Raw genomic sequence first — 23199 nt, 5'->3', positions numbered from 1 at the left:
CTAATCAACGAGTACCCGAGAGGGTAAAAGTTGCTGTCCCCTCACCTCCACTATGGCCAAGAATGTGTACGGGTCTACCTCCATCTTAACCATCAACAGATACTCGATTAATTTCCTATGTGGTTAATGAAATTTAAATGCAGTACTCACATCTTGTCAAAGATTGCAACCTTCTCGCGAAGACCATGTTCAACAATTTCTCGCCGATGCATCAGTCTTGTATTTGCAATTTCAATTACATTTTCCATCTCCTTTGGCCATAAAAATACTCTACAGTTTAATTGAATATCTTCAGCTGAAATCATTGAAATTAGAAACAATAATTTAAATATGCAAAATGTTGCAGGCAATAATTTACAATATGCAGAATGTTGCAGGCAAAACTCATAATGAAAAAAGTAAAGAAAAGCTGTTACCAGATACAGCAATATCAGTGTTCATAATGAGAAACTATAGTAATTCAGTACAAAAATAAAATCTCCAGTTAATTTCTGATGCTGTAGGAGAAGCTCACAACTTATACAGGGCTAGCATAAATGATGTGATATATTTGAAACGTTTAATGGAATCCAGGTGACAAAATTGGTACAGATGGAAAGAATCTCAAAAGGATTATTAAGGTGTAGCCTACAGCCACATAGTTTGTACTGTTTGCCAGCCAGATAGACATTAGAGAAAATGGCTTCTATCGAAGACAGGGGAGCTTGTCTACTTCTTCTTACAGATGAAGCTCATCCCCTTAAATTTGGAGTACCACTTATGAATTGCATGTACAGTGGATGGATATTCAGTAAACCTGATACAGAAATGGGTTATTACTGATACAGAAATACCGTTGCACATGAATAGCATATTTGTGAATATGAGAAAAGCTCTAACTGTCTTCTTTAATATTGCTCCTAGCAGAAACCAGTACATACTGTGGCATGTTTGGGAAGAATGAGGAACAAGGAAGTGTAAGCGTCAGCACGAGCTAGAATGTGGAATGGTGCGAGTGCAAGATGATGTAGGAAGGGTGCTGACATAGAGAGGTGAATGATTGTAGTTTTGGTGGACAAAGCAAGAGCGAGGGTAGAGCAGTTGAATTAGAGCCGGCAATGGAATAGCATTGATTGAGGAGAAGGTCCTCACTCATCCCAGGTAAAACATACCAACCTAGCACCTAAATGATTGAATCTGTCTGTTGTACCAGTTATTTAGAAATGTGGGAATAAATGGGTAATTTTTAATTCAACTACATAAATTCGTAGGTGTTTGTTCATTCCCTTTGCCAAGGATGAACATCCGCCTATTTCATCCCCAATGAATCGACATAATTACCTCTCGCAGCGTTCCTTATTTCTAGGAAGCCTACAATAGTATGTGGCTGCTAGTTAGATCAAGGTAAAATTTTGAGTTTATCTTTCCATCTGCACCAATTTTGTGCATCTGGATTGTAATATGTTTCAAATTGATCACATAATTAATTTTAGCGCTGTATAATGTCCAATTTCTGTAACTTTAGATCCACCAACCCATCTGAAACCCTGGCATGGGAACAGTGGCGCTAATGTCGCTCTAGTTAAAGTTATGACCAATCAAGGATTGGGCATACATGCCCAAACACAAACACCCACAGACCCAACCTAAGTGCAAGGGCCATTAGGTTAATAATAGAAAGGGTCTGTGAGAGCCATTTACCAAAGTCTTATACTCTCCCACAAATAACATCATGGTTAATGCTTAAAAACCAATTACTACATGCATAGGATGGATAGAAATGCTTTATTCATTAAAAAGTAACAATTTTCAGGCAAACAGTAGCCATCTTGAATACAAGAAACCATGTGGTCCAAACCATATATTTGCTAAATCCCTTATTTTTTATTAAATATAAAAGATAACATTTGTGCATAGGTAAAATAATGCCTAAATCATGAAAAATTCACTCATTTTTAATTATTTCGCATAAATAGGCCAGAAAAGTAAAAAAGTACCTTTGTTTACATTTTACACCACCTGATAAGTCTGGTGGGAGGAATTGGAACTCCTTCCTCTGACCAGCAAATACATGTGACCTCAGCCAGCCAATGAGAAGCTTCCAAGGTTGTGACGTCACATAAGAAGTGGTCACATGCTTCATTATCTTCTTAGCTTGGCATGCAAGCTCACTTGTGTAGTTTACCTGCTTGAGAACAGGTCGAAGGCTGTGCTGCGAGTCAAAACCAGTGTATTAGTGGCCGTGAAGCCCGGGAACAATGGATTTACACAGGGAATAGGCACCCAATGTCCATAAAAAGTTTAATATGGACCAGGGTGAGTGCTAACATCAAGGAAATTGAAGCCAATGCCTTGCTTGAAATTCTCAGTGTGATTTTCACCAGTTTAGTGAAATCTGTGTGTCCCATGTTCAAATATGGTAATCCACACCACATGGCATGCTGAATGGAACCATAGGAGCATCCTGCAATAATCCAATAGCATTCATAGTTGAATTCATCAATTCTCCCTTGGAAAGTCAGGAAAGTGCACCTATTAGCTCCCAAGTTCTTTGTCACATGAAGGAAGTAGGCCAAAATCACTGATAGTCCAGGAAAATACCCCTCCTATTGTTTTTGTACTCCATCAAATGCCGAATAATGGGATTTGACGTGAGAGTGTTGAAAAGTGTGTGGCTCCAGGTATGATAGGTAGTTTAAGGAAATTGCTGTTATGCAAGTGCTATGTGTCGCGTGGAAGCCATGCAGGCATAGTGTGTATGCACAACAACAGATGGCTCTGTGATTGCAGGAAGTAGCACAAAGAACGCTTTGAAATCAGTTGTGTGGCGAGCGTCGTGCGAGATGGACGTAAACCGTGTTGAGCAGCGCTCGTACATCAAACTAGCAGTTCACCGGGGGTTAAATGCGAGAGAATGTCACAGTGAATTGGTGGACGCTGTTGGGAATAATGCCCTCCCATACCGGACAGTAGCATGGTGGGTACGAATGTTTCATCAAGGACGTGTGTCAACGGGTGATCAGCAATGCTCGGGACAACCTGTCAGTGTGCGGACCGACGTAGCACGTGCCGTCATCGAGCAGCTCCTGGAGGAAGACAAGACGATGGACGCTACTGGAGTTAGATAGGGTAAGTGGCTACGAGAAACGCACCATCCACAGGATATTGCGGACAGAGCTGCAACTGCGCAAAATCGCATCGCGGTGGGTACCACATGCACCGACGGAAATTCAACGGTGGATGCAATATGGAACATGCTCCGACCACCTAGCATGCTTGCAACAGGAGGGCGACCACTTCCTGTCACGAATAATCCCCATCGATTAATTTTGGGCCAGGGCATACGAACCGGAACTCAAACGTCAGTCCACGGAGTGGCAACAAGCCGGATCACCAAGGCGAAGAAGTTCCGTCAGAATCCTTCCCCCATGAAACTGATGGTGATTGTCGCGTATGACGTCAGAGGTGTCATTGTGTGCCACTTCGTTCCACATGGACAAACAGTGACAGCAGAGTACTACAGGAACTTCCTCGTGCGACAGGTACGACGTGGTGTTTGGGAGAAACGTCCGGATCTTCTGGACAGTGCAATCATCCTGCACGACAACGCTAGACCACATAAAGCAGAATGTGTATGGCGGCAACTGCAACGCTGGGGATGGGAAGAATTGGAGCATCCGCCGTACTCTCCTGACATTTCGCCCTGTGACTTTCATCTCATACGCAAGGTTAAGGAACCACTATGAGGAAGGCGGTTTGCGACACAAGAGGACATTGCCAATGCTGTGCAACAATAGATGACCCAATTCACACATGGTGCGGCCAAAGTGACGCATATGGTATTCTGAGTCTCCCACATCATTGGCAGCGTGTGGTGCACATGGCAGATGACTATTTGAGGGTCTTTAGCTCCAGTTTTGTTCTATCAACTGTAGAACAGGTTTTGCACGATCAAACCAGTATTATCCTGTACACTATCTTAAAAAATATGTGAGGCACAATGTTCGCGTGTTTTAACTGTCCCCACATGTAGTCCCCCCCCCCCTCGTCCTTTTATCTGTATATGTCACATTTTCCAACCGGGCTGGTATCTGCTAGAAAAAAAATAGTTGCAATGACTTTTGCCCCAACCCTCGTATATTTTGTTTCCTTTGTGTAATGGTGATGTCCATCTTTGTTGGTGGCCATGCCACTGATTGTCTCAGTTATTGAATAAATGTCTTGTTTCAGTGTAATCGACCTTGGTATTATTGACGTGAGCAGTAAGACTACAAAGCCCCTCTACCTACCTATATAGAATTTAGGCAAAAAGTTTGTCTGTTGGCTAACGGGTCTCCCTTGGGACACTCGTTATTATCCATGGAACACCACATGCAGCATAGGGTCTGCGTGTGGCAGCATTAAATTGCTCTTTATTTGATTGTTTTTTTTTTATTCTTTATTGATTTGGTTATATTCCACCAAACCTTCCACATAAGAGTCTCGGTGAATCTCTAAGAGTAGAATCTTAATAGCAATATTCAAGTCAAACAAATATAAACCATCACAAAGTCACGGGGAAGCCTGTAGTTCAGTCAAGGTTTCAGAAAGCTTGGTGGATCTATAGTGGAGGTATCAATAAAATAAAAATGAAAATATGAATCATATGTATAACTTGCTACCTTTTAATGTACCACCAGGAGTTGAAAATCACTGAGCCAAACTATAAAGCATGTGTGTTTTTTACTTGGTACTTCATTATGTAACACCACGAAATAAAAAAAAAAATAAAACATATAGAAGCCCTGGCCAAAACTCAAAACCAGAACCTTCAGTAGAGGATCAAGAGTTCAGTATTCACCATACTTTGCCACTATGGCACCAAGAGGTCATGTTGTACAGTATGTAAAATTTAACTCAAACTAGTAAGAGATATGCGAAAAGAAAAAAGAAAGAAAAAACTTCCCCTTAATGCTGCAACATACCATTAAGGCACAGAAGGGGGTGTAGAGGAAGGAGGACTCCCACACATCCACATTATCAGCCCTTGTGGGTGTGAAGTGTGCATAATATCCAAGTCAACATTCAACTGTTTGTAAAGTTGCTTAATACAAAACTGTAAGTTCAACCATCTTAAAAATGGTCTTGTAAGTATAGTATTAAATTGTTGTTATAAATCCTCATGATAATCATAATATTATGAAGTACCTACGTGTGTGCGTAAATTAATCTCTGCGTACATACATGACAGTGGGGTTGATGTGATCAGCACCATGATCCAGCCACCTTTACCAACCACCATCAGAGGCTGGGTGAACCGTAAAGCTGGTTTATACAGGTACATGTCGATTGATTGTTTGATTGAAATGCAATTTTTTGGTGCATCAGCACTTGGGCTATTTGCACTTGTCACATTATATGGGCAAAGCCTCTTACGATAACTAAAATCTCCGAGGACTAAGATCTCCTCACTCAGGTTAAAAGCTGAGGCTATAAAGGAGCGCTTGGCACATATAAGGACAACACCCAGGACAACACAGTCATACAGAGGATTATACTGACTGTAGGTCCAAGCGTGAGAGCCAAGTAGACCTGCAACATTGCAGTTGCTAGGTTGTACTACATGGAAGTGAGGTTGTCTCTTGGGTGACTTCTCAGACCCCACAGGTACATGTTCAAGACACCTTTATCCCCCCCCTCTCCCCCAGCAACATTTTATCAAAGACTGAGTGAACCCAAGAGCTGCTTTATGCACGGACATGTGAAGGAAAATCCAACATGAGATAGATCACCTACCACAGTAATCGAATAAAAGTCTCACATATGGAAGCCACATGTCTTACCAGCTGGACCACAGCATCTCTAATCAGATATATGTACTTACTAGGGATGGACGATATAGGAAATTTGATATCGCGATATCGTCGATATATCATCTCTACAATATACATTGCCAAAATATCGTGACGATATATCACCGACACCATATACATTTATCGCTAAAATATCGGGACGATATATCACCAACATGATATATATCGCTACAATATCATGACGATATATCACAAACACGATATATATTGTGAAAATATCATGAAGATTAGGACCCGTGACTTTATGTTATAACATATTTTTCATTTGGCTTCGGATCTAATATTAGGGTGAGATCTTTACATATTAATATTAGGGTGAGATCTTTACATATCTGATGAAAATCAGCCGAATTAGACAAACTTGACAAAGCATATTTTGACATATTTCACCAATTTCGCATTTTTACAACATATTTCTTCAATTTTGTTGTAATAAGACATATTTCTGTATAATTTCCTAATTCTTTCACACATAATTGTTAATATCATAATTTTTTCTTCGTAGCTTTAGCACAACAGATAGTTCATATTGTCGATGGCAGGATATGGAAATTATGGAGGAAGAAAGGTGCAGTCTCTTCTTAGTACAGAACAATAATACCCCACTTTTTTTTATCCCGCCGACAATTGATAGCCATGCAAACATTATCGAGAAAAATGTTCTCTCTCATTGTTGCACAGGAAGTAAAGAAGTTTCGTTCTCATTTCTTTGCCTTTATCGCTTTTCACAAAAATCAGTCAAAAGTGAAAATAGCATTCGGTACATTACAGCCCCTACTCTATTCTATCGGGTATGGGAGAAATTCGAGAGTACTGTTGTGCATATTTTTGGCTTTACTGGGAATATTTCTGCATTTTTCTGACATATTTGTAATTTTTCATGACATATTTTCTAATTTATATGACATAATTACATACATATTTTACAGTTTTATAGGACATAAAGTCCCGAGCCCTAATGATGATATATCGTCAAGGTGATATTGCCTGATCGATAATTTTTCAATATAGTGATATATTGTCTGGACGATATATCGCCCAACACTAGTACTTACAGTAAAGAAATTGTATTTTGTATTTTATTTACTGTTGCATTTTTGCTATATTTGGCTAATCGTAATGATAAGGATAAGTGATGTTTGATGAAGGGACACTCACAAGAACAGAATTGAGCCTGGAACTTCAGTGGTGAGATGAAAAATCGACAACTTAACATGCTCTGCCACCGAACAAACATTACTGAAAATAATAATAAGGACTTCTTAATGCACACACAAATACTTACCAGACAGAACAGCATGTCCCATTAGAAATAAGATATTCTCTGCAGCTTTCTTAATTTTCTCCTTCAAGGCAAACATTGTTACGTCACGTGACTCCGCAAGGAAATTCAGCACATCTACAAGTTCAGGTATAGTTTCTGGCATTTCACTTATGCGGCTCGAAATGTGTTCAAATTCATCACATATGCTACGAAAAGAGAACCATAGATTAAAATGCATACTTGGATGTTATCATTTCAAAATTAGGGATGAGCTGATACTAGTGGCATCTTAAAGTATTGATTGAAATTTGCTGATACTTTTCCACCCTAAAGTTTCAGAATCTAAATATTCTGGAAAATATGCAAAATGTAAAATTGTAATTATTTCTGCAACAGAATTGTGGTAGGGGGGATGCATTTCGAAATTATATTTTTCATTTGTAGTTTCAGAATTTAAATATTTGCAAATGTAGCCACTTTCATCTTATAAACAAGAACCCGTACAAGTAAGTTTCACGGAGAAAGTTCATATCTCGCTTACGTCTAATTGTTATCAACAGCGTATTTTATGCCCCAAACATAAACCCAGTGCATGCAGAAGACAAACTGGCTAGACTAGAGCTCCTTGCAGCATGGAGGAAAATGACAGGAACCGGAAGCTAGCCCAGCAGTGAAGCAATGAGTACCCAAGCAGATGGTGGCAGGGGCCACTGACGTTAATAGAACCTCTACAAGTAAGTTTGTGGAAAAAAGTTACGTTAGTAACTCACTTACGTTTAATTATAAACATCATATATAACAACATTGTTTCTTGTTTGTTTGTTTTTCAATTCAATGGCTGAATTACTGAATTATGCTATTGGTACTTTGTTTTCATATTGTTGCCATTTATCTTTTGCTAGTGACATTACATTTCAATATATTCTTGGTCCTTGAGATATATGAGGGCAGGTTGAAAAATTCATGGCCTACCTGGTTCGAGCAAACCAAGACATGAACTAGCACCATCAATTAAATGCACATAATATATGAACTTTAGTTTTTCTTGTATGTACGCATTGCTTGCATTTATTACAAGCATAAGAAAACAGTTTTTTTTGTCAAAGTATAAATAAATGTCTGATGAAGGGAGCGTGTGTTCTCCCGAAACATCACAACAAAAAACTGTTTTCTTACGCTTGTAATAACCGTAAACTACAAGAAAATAATATATGAACCTACCACCCAAAATCATGTCTGGATAAAATAACTAGAGCTTTTCTATCTCAGGCTCCAAATTGAGGATGTATGCCCAGATTCCAGACATTAGTAAATTTTGAACAGTGTGTCTTCATCAAGTACCTTTTCCTGAAGGGGTTCTTGCCGAAGGAGATTCACAAGGACCTGACCATTACATTGGGGGACAAGGCACCATCATATACCACTATGAAGAAATGGGTAGAGAATTTCAAACGTAGGTAATTTGGGCTGGAGGATGACTGAAGGTTAGGGTACAGTCTTCTGGGATTGTGAGGGCTTGCTGGCCAATTACCTCCAATGTGGTGGTAATGTACCTATCTCAGCTGGACAAACTGAAAGCGGCACTCAAGGAAAAGTGAGGCGGAAAGCTGAAGATACGGGTCATCTTTCTGCAGGACAATGCACCCGTCCATAAGGCAGTCAAACAATAGACAAACTGGAGCAGCTGTATACCGTGTTTGTTACAACCTGTCCCGGTTCCCGCGCTAGTTGCTCCCTGGCTTTTCTCGGTGCTGGGGAAAGTCAAGGCCATGCAGCCAATTAAAATACGCAACGTCGCAACAGCGTCTACGTAAGCGCCTCTCTTCTGGCTTCCATTCGCTCCTCGCTGCCCAGCAGACAATTTTTTCCTCGTTTCTCATTCGCACCGGAACTGTCGAGCGCTCCCTAGCGCGGGAAAGGGGACAGGTTGTAACAAACGCGGTATAGTTCCAGATACAGAAGCCTCCCCCTTATTTCCCAGACTTGGCACCATCAGACTATTATCTCTTTCTAAAATTAAAACTAGTTCTGAAGGGTACGCATTTTGATGGCGCAGATGGCATCATTAATCGCACAAGGAGTTTGTTTGCAGAGCAATCTTCGGGCTTCTATTTGCAAGGTCTGCAATGATTGCAGCAGCAATATGAAAAGTGCAATGCGTTAGAAGGAGAATACGTTGAATAAAACCAACAAGCATTTTTGGGCATATCAATGTCTTATATGGGAGGACGCGAATTTATCAACCTATCCTCCTCGTACATGTAGTATGTTGTGTATGGTAAAGAATATTAGCCAATGAAGAAAGAAATGTTCTTATTAATATTAATCATAAATTATTACCTCTTGTGAAATTATTATTTTAAAGCAAAACTCTGATATATTGATATGGTATAGTACCAATAAAAACTTATTGCTAAGAGTATCGGCTCACCCCTAATCAAAATTTAATAGAACTTTACTATTTTTAGTATTCATCAGAAAGTATCAGTTCGAATATAATCACTGACACCTGCTTACACTTTAATCGAGCCCAAGTATCCTGAAAGTATGCAAAAAACCAGTCAGCACTTTCACACATTGAATTTCCTGGGAGCTATGTAGAAGGTGCAATCATCATATATTCTGCATAAACATTACGTCAAAACAAATTAATTTTATAATTACACATCAGCTATTCTATTCCCTTCTTATGCAATAATCCAAATCAAGACATTCTCTTTGCGGGAACACAGTTTCGGACAATCATTAAAAATGAATTTGTAATTATTTATCGGTGACATCTTGAGTTGATTTCTCTTTTTTGTTGCTGTTCTTTTTTTCTACGCTGCTGTTTATGCTGTTCAATATATGTAGAATGACTGTTCAGAAGAATGCTTTGAATTTGACACACAAATAACTAGGGCTGAGCCGATACCACTTTGAACCGATGCCGATACTCTCACCGATACCCACCGATAAATATTGAAATAAAAAAAATGTTTAAAATATTGATCAATATTGTCGTGTAAATAAAATATTCTTCTGCAATTATATGCATCAATTTACCAAGAAATTTGCTTTAGAATGTTCAAGAATTACATCAGAATATGAAAATAGATGTTATGTCATTACAAAATATAGTTTTTCGTGCAAAATTGGTGAAAAATAAAAATAAAGTTTGAATTTTGCATAATTTCCAGGATAATTAGACTTTGCGAAAGTGTCGCATGGGATTTTTGCGGACCCCGTGAAAGACCAAAATGCCGGAAAAGAATCAGCTGGTATCGGCAGACAAATTCCAAACAATACTTTCCAATACCGATACTACTGGTATCGGCCGATACTGATACTTCGGCATCGCAATCGTCTCAGCCCTACAAATAACTTTTTATTTACAGTTCAAAATTGAGTCGTGAGAGCTTGTACACAGTGAATTTTCACAAAACGAGCTAAAATAGTGGAATTTTATTTTAAAAATTATTTCACTACAAAGATCTTACTGATACTTTGCCCTGACTTTTCAGCCATGATTACCTTGCAGGGAGGGGGCGGGTGGTTTAAGTCCACTTTATGCACAGTAAGGCTAATTGGGACTGGACCTACAGTTTAAAGTGGGATCCAAACCACAATGTGCCTCCACCGCGTATCAAACCAGGGACCCCTTGATTACAAGGCAACTATGATACCACTGCACTATCAGGGAGGCTCTGACCCAACTTGTACTAACAATTAATTACTACAATGGTGAAGTTTCAGTGTTGGTATCAAAGTAATATCGGCTTAGCCCTAATTACAAAATTATATACACTCTTGGATATGCCCCCAAAAGAGGAATTTTCTATTTGCCACCGTATTTGCACAGAACTATCCAGCAGGTTTCATCTGAAGGATATGAATGTACTATTAGATTATACTTTTTATTTTTTTGTGCAATGTGTTACGTACAATTTTCAAATTAAATATTGTCGATGGCTAGGGATGCGGGTACAGAACGTTTGCTTCCTGGTGTACTTCACATCCAGTTTCCTCCATCTCCTGGAATGCTCAGACTTGCATAGGAGAATTCCACAGGAAACAGAGATTGCAAAGCACAGTAGACCTGGCTAGTATACAAGCGAATTAGTTACAAATATCTTCGAGCCTCATTGCGAGCAGCAGCCAGTGCCACCACCAGGAAGCAGATGTAAGTGCTGGCACATCCCTCGACCACCTACCTTTCTCCTCTTATCATTATTATTCATCTATCTCTGGTAAACAGTAAAGGCGATTTACCTTCTTCTTATTTCTCCCGAAGTGTAAGTGCTCTATTGACGATGTAAGCTAGGCAATTAAAGTGGTGGAGGCGCCGGACAGAAATCACATCCCGTCAACACCCTCGCGGGTTGTCGAGATGCTTTGTTTTAATTAAAGTCAGATTCCCCTAGTCCGAGCCAGTTCAGAGTCGACCATTCGTTGGTTGCCGACTCGAAGGAGGGGCATGCTCCCCTCTGCCCACAGAAGAGCAGGAGGTTGATGCCTTTTCCCTCCGAGAGCCCAAATTCCTAGCCATCTACAATATGACATTCTTTGCATTATTACATCTGAAATGTCATTTTATACTCACATTTGAACCCAAACTATGCTTATTTTTTTAATAAAAATTTTGAGTTTTGATTCACTATAAACATGTACATCAAACTAATTACTTCCTTCCAAAATATGGTATAGAAACGAGTTCAACATGTATGATTATTGTGCACGATAGGAGATTGAGTTTGCACTTAGAAGGAAATCTAATACAATGTTTCCAACTATAAACACCAAAATCATATTCAATGGAGTTATTTGAGAATGAAAATGATATTAAAGATTTGTGCTAATATGTACAGTATCATATGGACGTGATTGTTATCAGCGTCAAACTAAAATATTTACATGGCTCATTGTGGGCAGGTGGTCACCAGCAGTGGCATTCCAGTAGAAGCCCAAGCCAACCTCCATCACAGAATGGTTATCACTAGGGCCCGGGACTTTATGTTATAACATATTTTTCATTTGGCTTCGGATCTAATATTGGGGTGAGATCTTTACATATCTGATGAAAATCAACCGAAATAGACAAACTTGACAAAGCATATTTTGACATATTTCACCAATTTCGCATTTTTACAACATATTTCTTCAATTTTGTTGCAATAAGACATATTTCTGTATAATTTTGTAATTCTTTCCCACATAATCGGTAATTTCATAATTTTTTCTTCGTAGCTTTAGCACAACGGATAGTTCATATTGTCGATGGCAGGATATGGAAATTATGGAGGAAGAAAGGTGCAGTCTCTTCTTAGTACAGAACAATAATACCCCACTTCTTTTATCCCGCCGACAATTGATAGCCATGCAAACATTATCGAGGAAAAATGTTCTCTCTCATTGTTGCACGGGAAGTAAAGAAGTTTCGTTCTCATTTCTTTGCCTTTATCGCTTTTCACAAAAATCAGTCAAAAGTAAAAATAACATTCGGTACATTACAGCCCCTACTCTACTCTATCGGGTATGGGAGAAATTCGAGAGTACTATTGTGCATATTTTTGGCTTTACTGGGAATATTTCTGCATTTTTCTGACATATTTTCCAATTTATATGACATAATCATACATATTTTACAGTTTTATAGGACATAAAGTCCTGGACCCTAGTTATCACACTGTGCTATGATGCCAGGGGTCCTGGGATCGAATCCCAGTCTGGGTATGGGTGTTCATTGTGAGTGTCCCTTCATTACTTTCATGATATCATTCCTCATCCTCCTTCGCAATTAGTCAAAAGTGGCAGAAAAGCAACATAAAATAAACCACATCAATCAATCAAATAATTAGAAATCCAAGAGCCAGCCACCCAAGTCCAATCTAATACCAGAATGCCATTCTGCAATTCTTTCACTGCATGAAGGTGTGTGTACAAGGAACAGCAAAGAATTGCTATTCTCATATTTTTTTCTTAAATTCAATATTCTGTGTTATTTTAAGGAATTATATATTCTCTTCATAACATTTTTATTTCAATTATTAATCATAACACTGAAAAACAAATGGGATGAAAAGGGAGATGGACAATTCACATACTTTTCCATTAGTTGTACCTTTATTTTGGAATGTGAAGCAGACGTATACTATATTTTGAAACAAAATGAATTATATGATTCTTGTGCCTTATTTGGAAATATGTACTACATCTACACCATATATTGGAACAACATAAGCCGGCCCCTGTGACAGAGTGGTTAGTACATTGCGCTACAACACCAGGGATTCCAGGTTCGAATCCTGGCCTGGGCATGGATGTTTGTGAGTGTCCATTCATCATATCATAACTCATTCCAGTCTTCGCAAATTAGCCAAAGTGGCACAAGACGTGAAGTAAAATAAAGCAAACCAATCATTGGAACAACATAAATTATGTTTCTGTAGCATATTTTGGAACAGAGGAAGTACATTACATGACTTCCAAACACACTACAACTAGAAATACTTACTGCCTATTATGACTCGTGCTATTATTGATGAAGTAATTCACAATGTATGATATCAGGTCATCTATCAAGGTCCATATCGTATCATTCAAAGTGTTGCAATCTAACATAATAAGATTAAGTGGTATTTGCCTTCTCAGAAGACTCACTTCTCCTTTGACCAATCCGAATTTGTCCAATCGTTTTGTGAATTCCTGAAGAACAAAAAATGTTAAACAGTAAATTAAAGGGATGCAAGCAATTACGCACTTTCCGCAATAGCTGAATATCGACAGTGGTCAGGCACATCATGTTTGGCTCCCGCTTTTGCGACAACTCAAACCTATCACACGGAGCAGACGAACTGGCTACACCAGTGCCCCTAGTGGTGAGCAAGGAAACAACAGGAACCGGAAGTCAACCCAAAAGTGAAGAATCGAGTTTCCCAAGTGGATGGTGGCAGAAGCCACCGAAATTAATAGAACATTTACAAGTAAGTTTTGCGGAAATCTTTTTAGTACTCACTTACATCTTCTAATTAAACAGTAAGTTGAAAAGGCTACATATAAATTATGGGCCAATGTATTAGTATTGGAAAGTATCAGTTAAATTATATCAACAATACCAACCAATGCTTTTATGGAGATTGGTTATTGGGTTGTACAGTACAGCACATTTTCACAGAATCTAGATATCCTGGAAATTATGCAAAATGTGTAATTTTCATTAATTTTGCACTAGTATTGTGTATAAAAAAATTAATTTCTACTACTTTAGTTTTATCATTACCTCATATGTACACTTATTAATATTTAAAAATAAAACTGGTCGACTGATATGATATAGTTCCAATGGAATACTTACATATTAAAATTTATATAATTGTAAATATCCTGAACAACCTTTAGTTATAATAATGTTCAAGTATCGGTGCTGTAATCAGTATAAAGTAGTAAGAGGTATAGATATTGGCTGAGCCCTAATGGAAATCTATACCCGGTACAAATTAAATTATCACTGGTCAAGGTGGTCTAGTCGGTACGGTGTCTGACTGCCATGCAGGAGACCTTGGATTTGATTCCCAGAGCGGGTGAACTAAGGTAGGAATTTTTCCAGTCATGTCCCTGCACAAAGTGGCTCTGGTTCTCACCCAGCCTCAAATCAATGGGTACCTGGGGGCAACCCTGGGAAGTAAAAGCGGCCGGAGTGTGGTGCTGATCGCATCACCTCCAAAATGGCCAAGATCGAGAATGTGTGGAGCCCTAAATGTGCCTTCATGGCACGGGAACTTTACCTTACCTTAAATATCTCCATAAAGTTTTAACATCTTGATAAAGTTTTAAGTCCATTTTATTCTCACATAGGATAATTGGAACTGGATCTACAGTTTAATTTTTTTCTGAAACTCCTGTGCAATGTTCCACAACTGGGACTCGAAACCAGAATCTTTTGATTACAAGACAACGGTGTTACCACTGTTCTTTTGAGGAGTCTCTTAAAATGCTAATTATTTAGGTAGTTGCATACAAATATGTATGTGTGCCAATGTGTTGGTGTAAGTGATTTGATGTCTTTTTCTCAAGTGTTTATTGATACTTTGCATCACTATCTCCTTGCATTCTCACATCTGGAACAATTGATTAGGCTTATGGGCTGTTAAAAATTAAAGTTTCAAATGAGCAAGCTGTTGGCAACAGATGCAAACCATGGACTCGAGATGAGAGTGAGAGAGGACTGCTGTTCGAACTGTGACTTGGAAGGGAGAGTTATTTGCTCATTTGAGCTCACACTGGAGAGTAGATCTCCTGAAATGAATACTGCGAGTAAGTGGATCGCCAAACCAGGTAAAAGGGTTTGTTCTAAATGCTGGTTACAGAGATTTCAGTGTACCAGGCAGCCTAGGATCCTGTTGCGATGAAACATTAGCAAAAATGTACATAAATTTATACTTCTTCATTGAACCATCCTTCTCCACAAAAATATAATATTTGACAGTTTACAAAAATGTGAGCATATGTACAGAAAAAGTTAAATGAATCTTCTAAAAGAACAAGCTAAGATAAATAGATAGTCACACATAATAATAGACAAAGCATTAAGAAAGTAAAAAATAAAAAAGTAAAGAAATCAGACCAGACAAATAGGTAGGAAAAATTGCTAGAATAATAGATGCAAAAGAATTGAAGAAAAATCAAGAATACCATCTCCAAATATTAAAAAAAAATTATGTGGCTCCTTTGTTTAATTCAGGAATATATATTTTTTAATTTTGATTCTAAAGTTTTGGGTGCGTCAGCACTTATGCTATTTTGCACCTGGCACATTATACGAGGTCCAGCCCCTTACCGTTACAAATAACAACTCTAACGTTGCATAAGTAAAATCTTAAAATTTTCTGACTTCTGTTAATAGCTGAGGCTGTAAAGAGGCACTCAGCACACACAAGGACAAAAAATAGGACAACACACACGAATTTATACTGGCCATAGTGCCAGTCGCCAGAGCCTCGTTTGTGTGCAAAATGCAGTCCAGGGTGTACTACGTGGAAGTGAGGTTGACATTTGGGTGTACTACATGGAAAATCGCCCCTTACACCCCTCAGGAATATATAGCTCTAAAATAAAATATGTGTAACGAACTAACCATCTTGTAAAGTAAATCATTTTGGAACAATTTAGATGTATTAAGTAAAGAGAGGTTTTGCAAGGCATGTAATAGAAAAAACGAACATACTTTTTCACCTGAAATAGTGAAATTGTAAATGCTAATAAAAATTAGAAAGAAATAAAGGCATTAGAATTATAAAAACGAAAAGCGATTTAAATGACAATGAATTTGGAAGCTTAAGTTTCATTTGAGTGTCAACAGTCAAGAAAATGTACAATGAAGACAGTAAAATCTAGGGATAAGTTCTAAAAAAAAAAATGGCATAAAAGCATACAACCTGGCAACTACGAGATTATCAGTTTTGTCAACAATGACCAATTAACCATGAAACTGATGCAACAAACTATGTAATGTAAAAAGGTTTTTCTTCCTACTCCGTTGTTAAAAATCACCTGTTATAAAATAATCAATGTGCTGTTAATGTTGTTGTAGTAGTATTTTCACTAATTAACACTTTCTGGCAAGTATTGGCTAATAATGATAACAAGTAGGCCATGGCGATGCCAGGACTCAAACTTGGGAGGTGGCAAGTATGAAAGTCAACCACTTAATCTACCCATCCACCAAGCTGGCAATGTGTTGTTTATAAACATACAGTGAAAAATAATATATTTTACTCTTATATTTACAACCGTAAAAAGAAACAGAACTAAGAAAGTTACTACTTACGTGAAATTTAGAAAATTAAGCACTTCCGCTTTGCACAATTTAACAACGGTTACACCGAACGCCAACTATCCATGTGGTGTGCAAAAACAGAAGCCCAGCTCAGACACCCAAGAAACAGAGATAACCTGAACCAAAATCATAAACCCAAATGGATCTCTTTTCCATACCACCCCACCACATCTGGCCAATTTGCCAAGGCCCTCAAACCTTTCAACATCCGAGTGGCACACAAACCTATATCCCAAATAGGAAGAGCACTACCCAACTTCAAGAGATACTACATACCCAAACTTGCATCCCCTGGTGTCTACAAGACCACAACACTTACATTGGCAGAACTATCCGCACTGTCCAAAAAGGGACAGTGCGAACGAACACGTAAAAAATGCCAAAAATGACACACCAAAATCAGGCCTCTCTCAACACCTCCACTCCACTAACCACACCATCTCCTCCATATTCATACTTCACACAACCGGCTCTGTCATAGAAAACACTGTCAAAGAAACCCATGCTATCATCCAACAGAAATCAGCACTGAACCTGGACAATGGGCAGGCACACCCGACTTGGCACCCTGTCCTCAGAAAGATCCCCGACCTGAAAAAGAAAAGATGCGGTGCACATACTCGACCCACCTCCAGCCATGTGGGCAACAGGAACTGCACCATGCCGAGTAGCACAGCCCAGCCCCTCAACCACCACCCGGCAATGCCACCTGACAAGAGGCAGAAGCCTTGCAAACCACGGTGCGCATGCCAGCACCGCTGAACGGGAGAAATCGCAACTACTGCCGCCTGGGAACAAACAATGCAGTGACGTGGTACCATCTCTGCTTCAAACGCCGTACCCTTTTGTGAATGAAAACATTGGATCTTCGAAATTAATAGGATTTAACCATTAAATTGTGCAACTCAGAAGTGCGAAATTTTCTAAATTTCACGTGAGTAATTTTAAACCGTGTTTACCGCATCCATCATAAGAAAGTTACGTTTAAAATATATTCACTTAGTAAAACAGTCACCAGTTTTGTAGATAAAGTGGTATTATCACGTTACTTCTAAAATAATCATTCAAAAATATGTAGGCCATTCACAAAGTAAAGAACATTTGCACATACAGCCCATGCAACTACATGGACTGGCTTAATTGCCAGGCGGAGGGGATAGTTATACTGGTATCAAGGTACGACAAGTGCTTCAGTGTTAAAGGCGACTATGTGGAGAAGTAGGTAAAAGTATGTGGCAAAACATGTATATTCTGTTTCTGCAATATTATTAATTCACATATGGTGAAATGTTCTTCCGACTGAGCCACCGCGGCCACCTGAAATGTTCTTCACTTTCCGAATGACCCTCGTACATTGAATTAGTATTTACACGTGTATAATGCGCACTCAGGTTTTGGATGGGTGAAAGTGACAAAAAATTATATCTCGTATATAATGCGCAGTACAATCCAGTTTCAAGAAATGGCTTTCTTAGTTGTAGATTGTAAATCTGTTGCTATGCTCATCAAGAGTGAATCAAGTGATACCTATTCAATTGCTCATTCCTTCTTTTTCAAAATATATACTTTTTCTTTCTATGACTAATGTAACATTTATACAAGGCACATTCAGGACCTTCCAAATAGCAGTTAGCAGCACAAGATTTTTTCCATTGATGAATTTACACACTCCATGTATGTCACATTATTTGGCCAGTAATACATTTTAATTTTTATTATCTTTTTCCTTATGTTTTCTTTCATCCAAAGTACTATAGAAATCAGAACGTTTCTTCATTTTTTGATGAACTTATTTCAACCTAATTTCACATTAGTGTTGTTATCTTTTCTAAAATACTGTTTCCAAATTCAGAAACTGCAGGATTCAAGCTTTACAATGATATATAACATGATAGGTTTCTGTAAACATGAAAAATCAATGCAAGTGTCCCAAAATCATGGAATGACCCTGTACGGTTTCATGTTGGCTGTCTGAATTATTCCATGCATAATACGCACCACAGTTTTTGGGGACAAGAATTTTGGAAAAAAGTGTGCATTATACATGAGTAAATATGGTATATTAATTTACGTTCAACAAAATGTTAACAGGTATGACTTACATTCAAAAGTGGAAGTGGATCTTGAGCCATGAATTCTTTCAAGTCCGTATCAGCTTCTTTGCACAAATAAAACAGGTAAGGGTCATACACCACTTTGTATGTGTTTGGCCCTACAGTGTTAGGGTCAAAGTAAGCGTAAGCTTTCTCATAGGCAGCTTTTACCTCCTCTTCCTGATAGCCAACAGGAATAAGGTACAAATCAGCATCTTTCATTTCTGAAACAAGTCAAATTAAGCACAATTAACTCGAATCTGATGAACTGCAAAGAGGAATATTGTTATTGCATTAGGAATGGAATGATAATCTTTACTATGAAAGTTAGCAAGGTCGATTGGCAAAGCCAAACAAATGGGTACATGCCATTGGCATGCTGATTCCAAGCCTACTAGTAATGGTCTGCTTCAAATGAAATCGTGCCAACGTGCTAAGTTGAGGTGGCACCGAGCATGTCTACACAGATTGAGGAAGGACTTGTCTCGTTTGTTCAACTTTTGATCATGGAGGGAGTGGACAAACTCGGAAGTTATAACTACAGATGGCCAAACCCACATAAAATTTATTTCTGGATATCGGATAATTTTTTATCCAGATTTCAAATACCCAGATATTGGATATTCTGAAATATATAAGAATTATCTGGATTGTCCAGATATTTGGATTATCTAGATATCAAATATCCAGATATTCAGATTGTCAGAAATATCCAGATATTCAGATTGTCAGAAATATCCGGATATCTGAATGTGTGCATTATCCAGACAGTTTTATAATTAGTCCGTTTTACATCTATCCACATATTCTTTTATTCATCGTGTTTGTATTTCAACGGATTTTCTACAAATCCTTTATCAAATCTGTACTACCTGGATTACCGGATATCTCAACTATTCAGATACTTAGATCATCCATTGCATCCAAAACAGATATCGGATAATTTGAAATCTGGATATTAATTCAGATTTTGTGCCCATTCCTAGTCATAACATTAGCAGAAATGTGAAGTGATTGTCCTCAGTTATGGGATTGCAGATTGGAGGACATAAATAGAAGATAGAAATAAACGCAGAGGAACATCAGATACAGAGGTAACATTAAAGGAGTATTTTACGTGTACTGGGAACTAAACATCAAACCAGACTGATGCACATCTCCACACTGACGTCCACCAAGTTCGGCAAAACCAACTGGGTTTGCTGCTCGGTCTTGCCGACCGGCATAGTGGGGATGCACCTTTAGGTGCACAGGTAGGGAGGAAGAGGGGTGGAAGATCATAAGATAAGGACGGTACACTAAGTTGTGCGGGAAGTGACCAACCAAAAATTCATATCACAAATAAGGTTGAATTCTCCTCTTACACAAATATACACTCCTCACACAAAGGTTTGGAATATTGTTATATTAGGCACAAGTTCGGAACAATATTGTATTAGTCAATAGGAGATAGGCACAGTGGCATATGTCGGTGAAAAGTTGAGAACGTTCAGCAGACAGACAGATACCATGTATTGTTGCATTCCAATGCCGTGTCTAACAAGTATTGTCTAATATAACAATATTCCAAACTTTTGTGAGGCATGAATAATAATTCGATGTTACTTTTGCAAAAAATACACTTTATTTCATTATCAATTTCGGCAACTCTTACCACATAGCCATTTTGTGCAGAAAATTAATACGGCAAGTGGGTATGATGTAGAATTCAATTGTAACCAACTATGTGTGGAATTATACAATAAATGGTGAATGGATAGTGAATTTTAAGACATTTTATTTAAAATGTCACATTTTCAGGCAATATTTAGCTAGCAGCAACGTTAAATCTTTGAAATCACAGACTTTACCTGGAAACAAAAGCATCTCAACCCTTGGAATTTCCTTATTCATTGTAATTATTTTTTGAAACCACTCATGCACACTCGATCTGATGTCTAGCAGTGACGGAACGCATCTAATGTTGGCCGTTCCTTCCGTGGGAATCAACTCTACCAGCACCAACGGTTGATTCACGAACGTATAATCTTCATATTCATCTCCAAAGTCATTCCCACCCTGTAATATGGTTCAGTAACTATTAATAGTACAGATAGAGCAATATGAAAATGTTGCTGTCAATAGAACACAAATACAAAATTTTCTAACACAAATAAAAAAATTGTATTAACATATGTATGTTTGAAAACAAAAACTACATATTTAGATATTTCCTGTATATACATGAATCATGTGAATCATTATAACATTAGATCCACATAAAAACTCAAGATTTTGGGTCAGAAACTAGGGACATTTCAGGATTAAAAGTGGTGCATAAAATAGAATTTTGGTGTTAAAATGGTGAATAAAATCCCAAATTAGATTTGAAATTACACAAAATAAACATTTCCATTCTAATAGCACATTTATGTAGTTACCAGTGTTATGTTTATTTCTGTGTAAAGTAGTCCATTCTTGCTTTTCTAATTTTTTACAGCAGAATTACTGAAATATCCATGATTTTGCAAAACACACAGGATAATTCTGACTTAAGAAAGTTGTTTGACTGATTCATTTGGTTAATTTTACTTCACTTTTCTGCCACTTTTGACTAATTGTGAAGGTGAGGATGAGTGATGATATAATGAAATTGACAACAAGAGACAACTTCAGAACATGTTGCATCAGTAAATAATCACATTTTGAAGTTCATTTCATGACAAAAGTATGTTAAGGAAATATACCTCATACTTTTGAAAAACCATGAAAAATTAACAATATCACATGTTATTTGACATTGACATCTCATGTTTCCGCAAACAATTAAATATGCATATCTCTACATATCATACATACATACATAATGGTCGAGCCTGCATTTTTCGCTGAAAATTAGGGATGGGCCGGTATGAAATTTTGGCCGATACTGATAAAAGTTCCAATATAAAATTGGCCGATACTGATAACCAATATTCTACTGATCTGATATCAAATTAGAAATGGTCCTTCAAGAACCTGAAAGGTTCATTGATCTTCTTAATAAATGTGTTTCAAGGTGACTGCGGTGCAAAAGAAATTGCATATTTAGACATTTACTTTCTTAGAAAGTAGGGCATGGAGATTACCCATAAGAATTACAACAAAATGGCAGAATTTTGCACTAAATTATCAGATATTTATCGATATATCAGATCGGTAAAATAATCGGTAATTTTACCAGTAAACCAATATGCCTATATAGGCCGATATCGATAGAGTACCGATTAATCGGCCTCATCATTGCTGAAAATTCTACGTAGTACATCTCCTGTGTGCACCTCATTTATATATTATATATTTGGGACATCACAGAGGTTGTTACCCTACATTCCGAAAAAGTTCAATTGGCAATAGTTTCTGAAATAGATTCTTGCATATATATACTTTGCATCCTAGGGAAGTGTGGCCTGTACAGTCTCTCTAAGTGTTACTTATCCCTGAAGAAGCCAAGTTGTTAAATATAGGATAACCTTAGAGCAAGCCAAGATGTACCTTGTATAATATTAAAATGAGATCTGAACCACTGTGTGCATGCATCAAGGATTGAACCTGGAACCCCTTGATCACAATTTTGCAAAATATCCCCTGTGAACTGAACTGCTTGTTTGTTTGTTTCACTTGAGTTTTAAGTACACTTTATGCACAGAAAGGCTAATCAGAACTGGACCTACAGTTTAAAATGGGATCTGAACCACCATGTGCATCCACCAGGTATTGAGCCACGGAACCTCTTTATTACAAAGCAATTGCTGTTACCACTATGCCATCGGTTGATTGGTTTCATTCACTTTAATTTGCTTTTCTGCCACGTTTGGATAATCCCGAAGATAAGGATGAGTGATAATATGATGAAATTCATAAAGCAACAATCACAAAGAACACCCATGCTCAGGCTGGGATTTGAACCTGGGACCTCTGGCATCATAGTGCACTGTGCTAACCACTCTGCCACGGAGGCCAGCACCACACCATCGGGAAGAGCTCTGTTTATGTCCTGAAGGCACATAGGGGATGTGATTCTTTGATCCCAGCTATGGTGGAGGTGATGTTATCAGCATTATGGTTAGTCTTCAATGATTAGAAATTAGATGAACTGCATAAAAACTATTCTCCCCTGAGATCAACTCCTCCATGGGAATTGAACCCAGATCTCCCGAGTGGCAGTCCTACCAAACT

At 38.0% G+C, this 23199-nt stretch overlaps 1 protein-coding gene across 2 annotated transcripts in view; it reads right to left on the bottom strand.

The window, feature by feature from the left end:
* Dnah3 (dynein heavy chain 3, axonemal) overlaps nucleotides 1-23199 on the bottom strand; it is a 266334-nt gene that overhangs the window by 197818 nt on the left and 45317 nt on the right. For both annotated transcript variants that reach the window (XM_083125480.1, XM_083125481.1), the window contains exons 10-14: nucleotides 20853-21060; nucleotides 19012-19226; nucleotides 13589-13779; nucleotides 7117-7301; nucleotides 151-295 (exon numbers count right to left, since the gene is read on the bottom strand). In XM_083125480.1, coding sequence (XP_082981606.1) covers nucleotides 151-295; nucleotides 7117-7301; nucleotides 13589-13779; nucleotides 19012-19226; nucleotides 20853-21060 — 944 coding nt within the window. The remainder of the gene's footprint in view (nucleotides 1-150; nucleotides 296-7116; nucleotides 7302-13588; nucleotides 13780-19011; nucleotides 19227-20852; nucleotides 21061-23199) is intronic.

This window comes from Lepisma saccharinum, chromosome 7, assembly GCF_977018435.1.
Source record: "Lepisma saccharinum chromosome 7, izLepSacc3.1, whole genome shotgun sequence".
In the NCBI taxonomy this organism is placed as follows: domain Eukaryota; kingdom Metazoa; phylum Arthropoda; class Insecta; order Zygentoma; family Lepismatidae; genus Lepisma; species Lepisma saccharinum.
The sequence above is the reverse complement of the archived record's forward strand: the minus strand, read 5'-3'. Positions and strand labels throughout refer to the sequence as shown.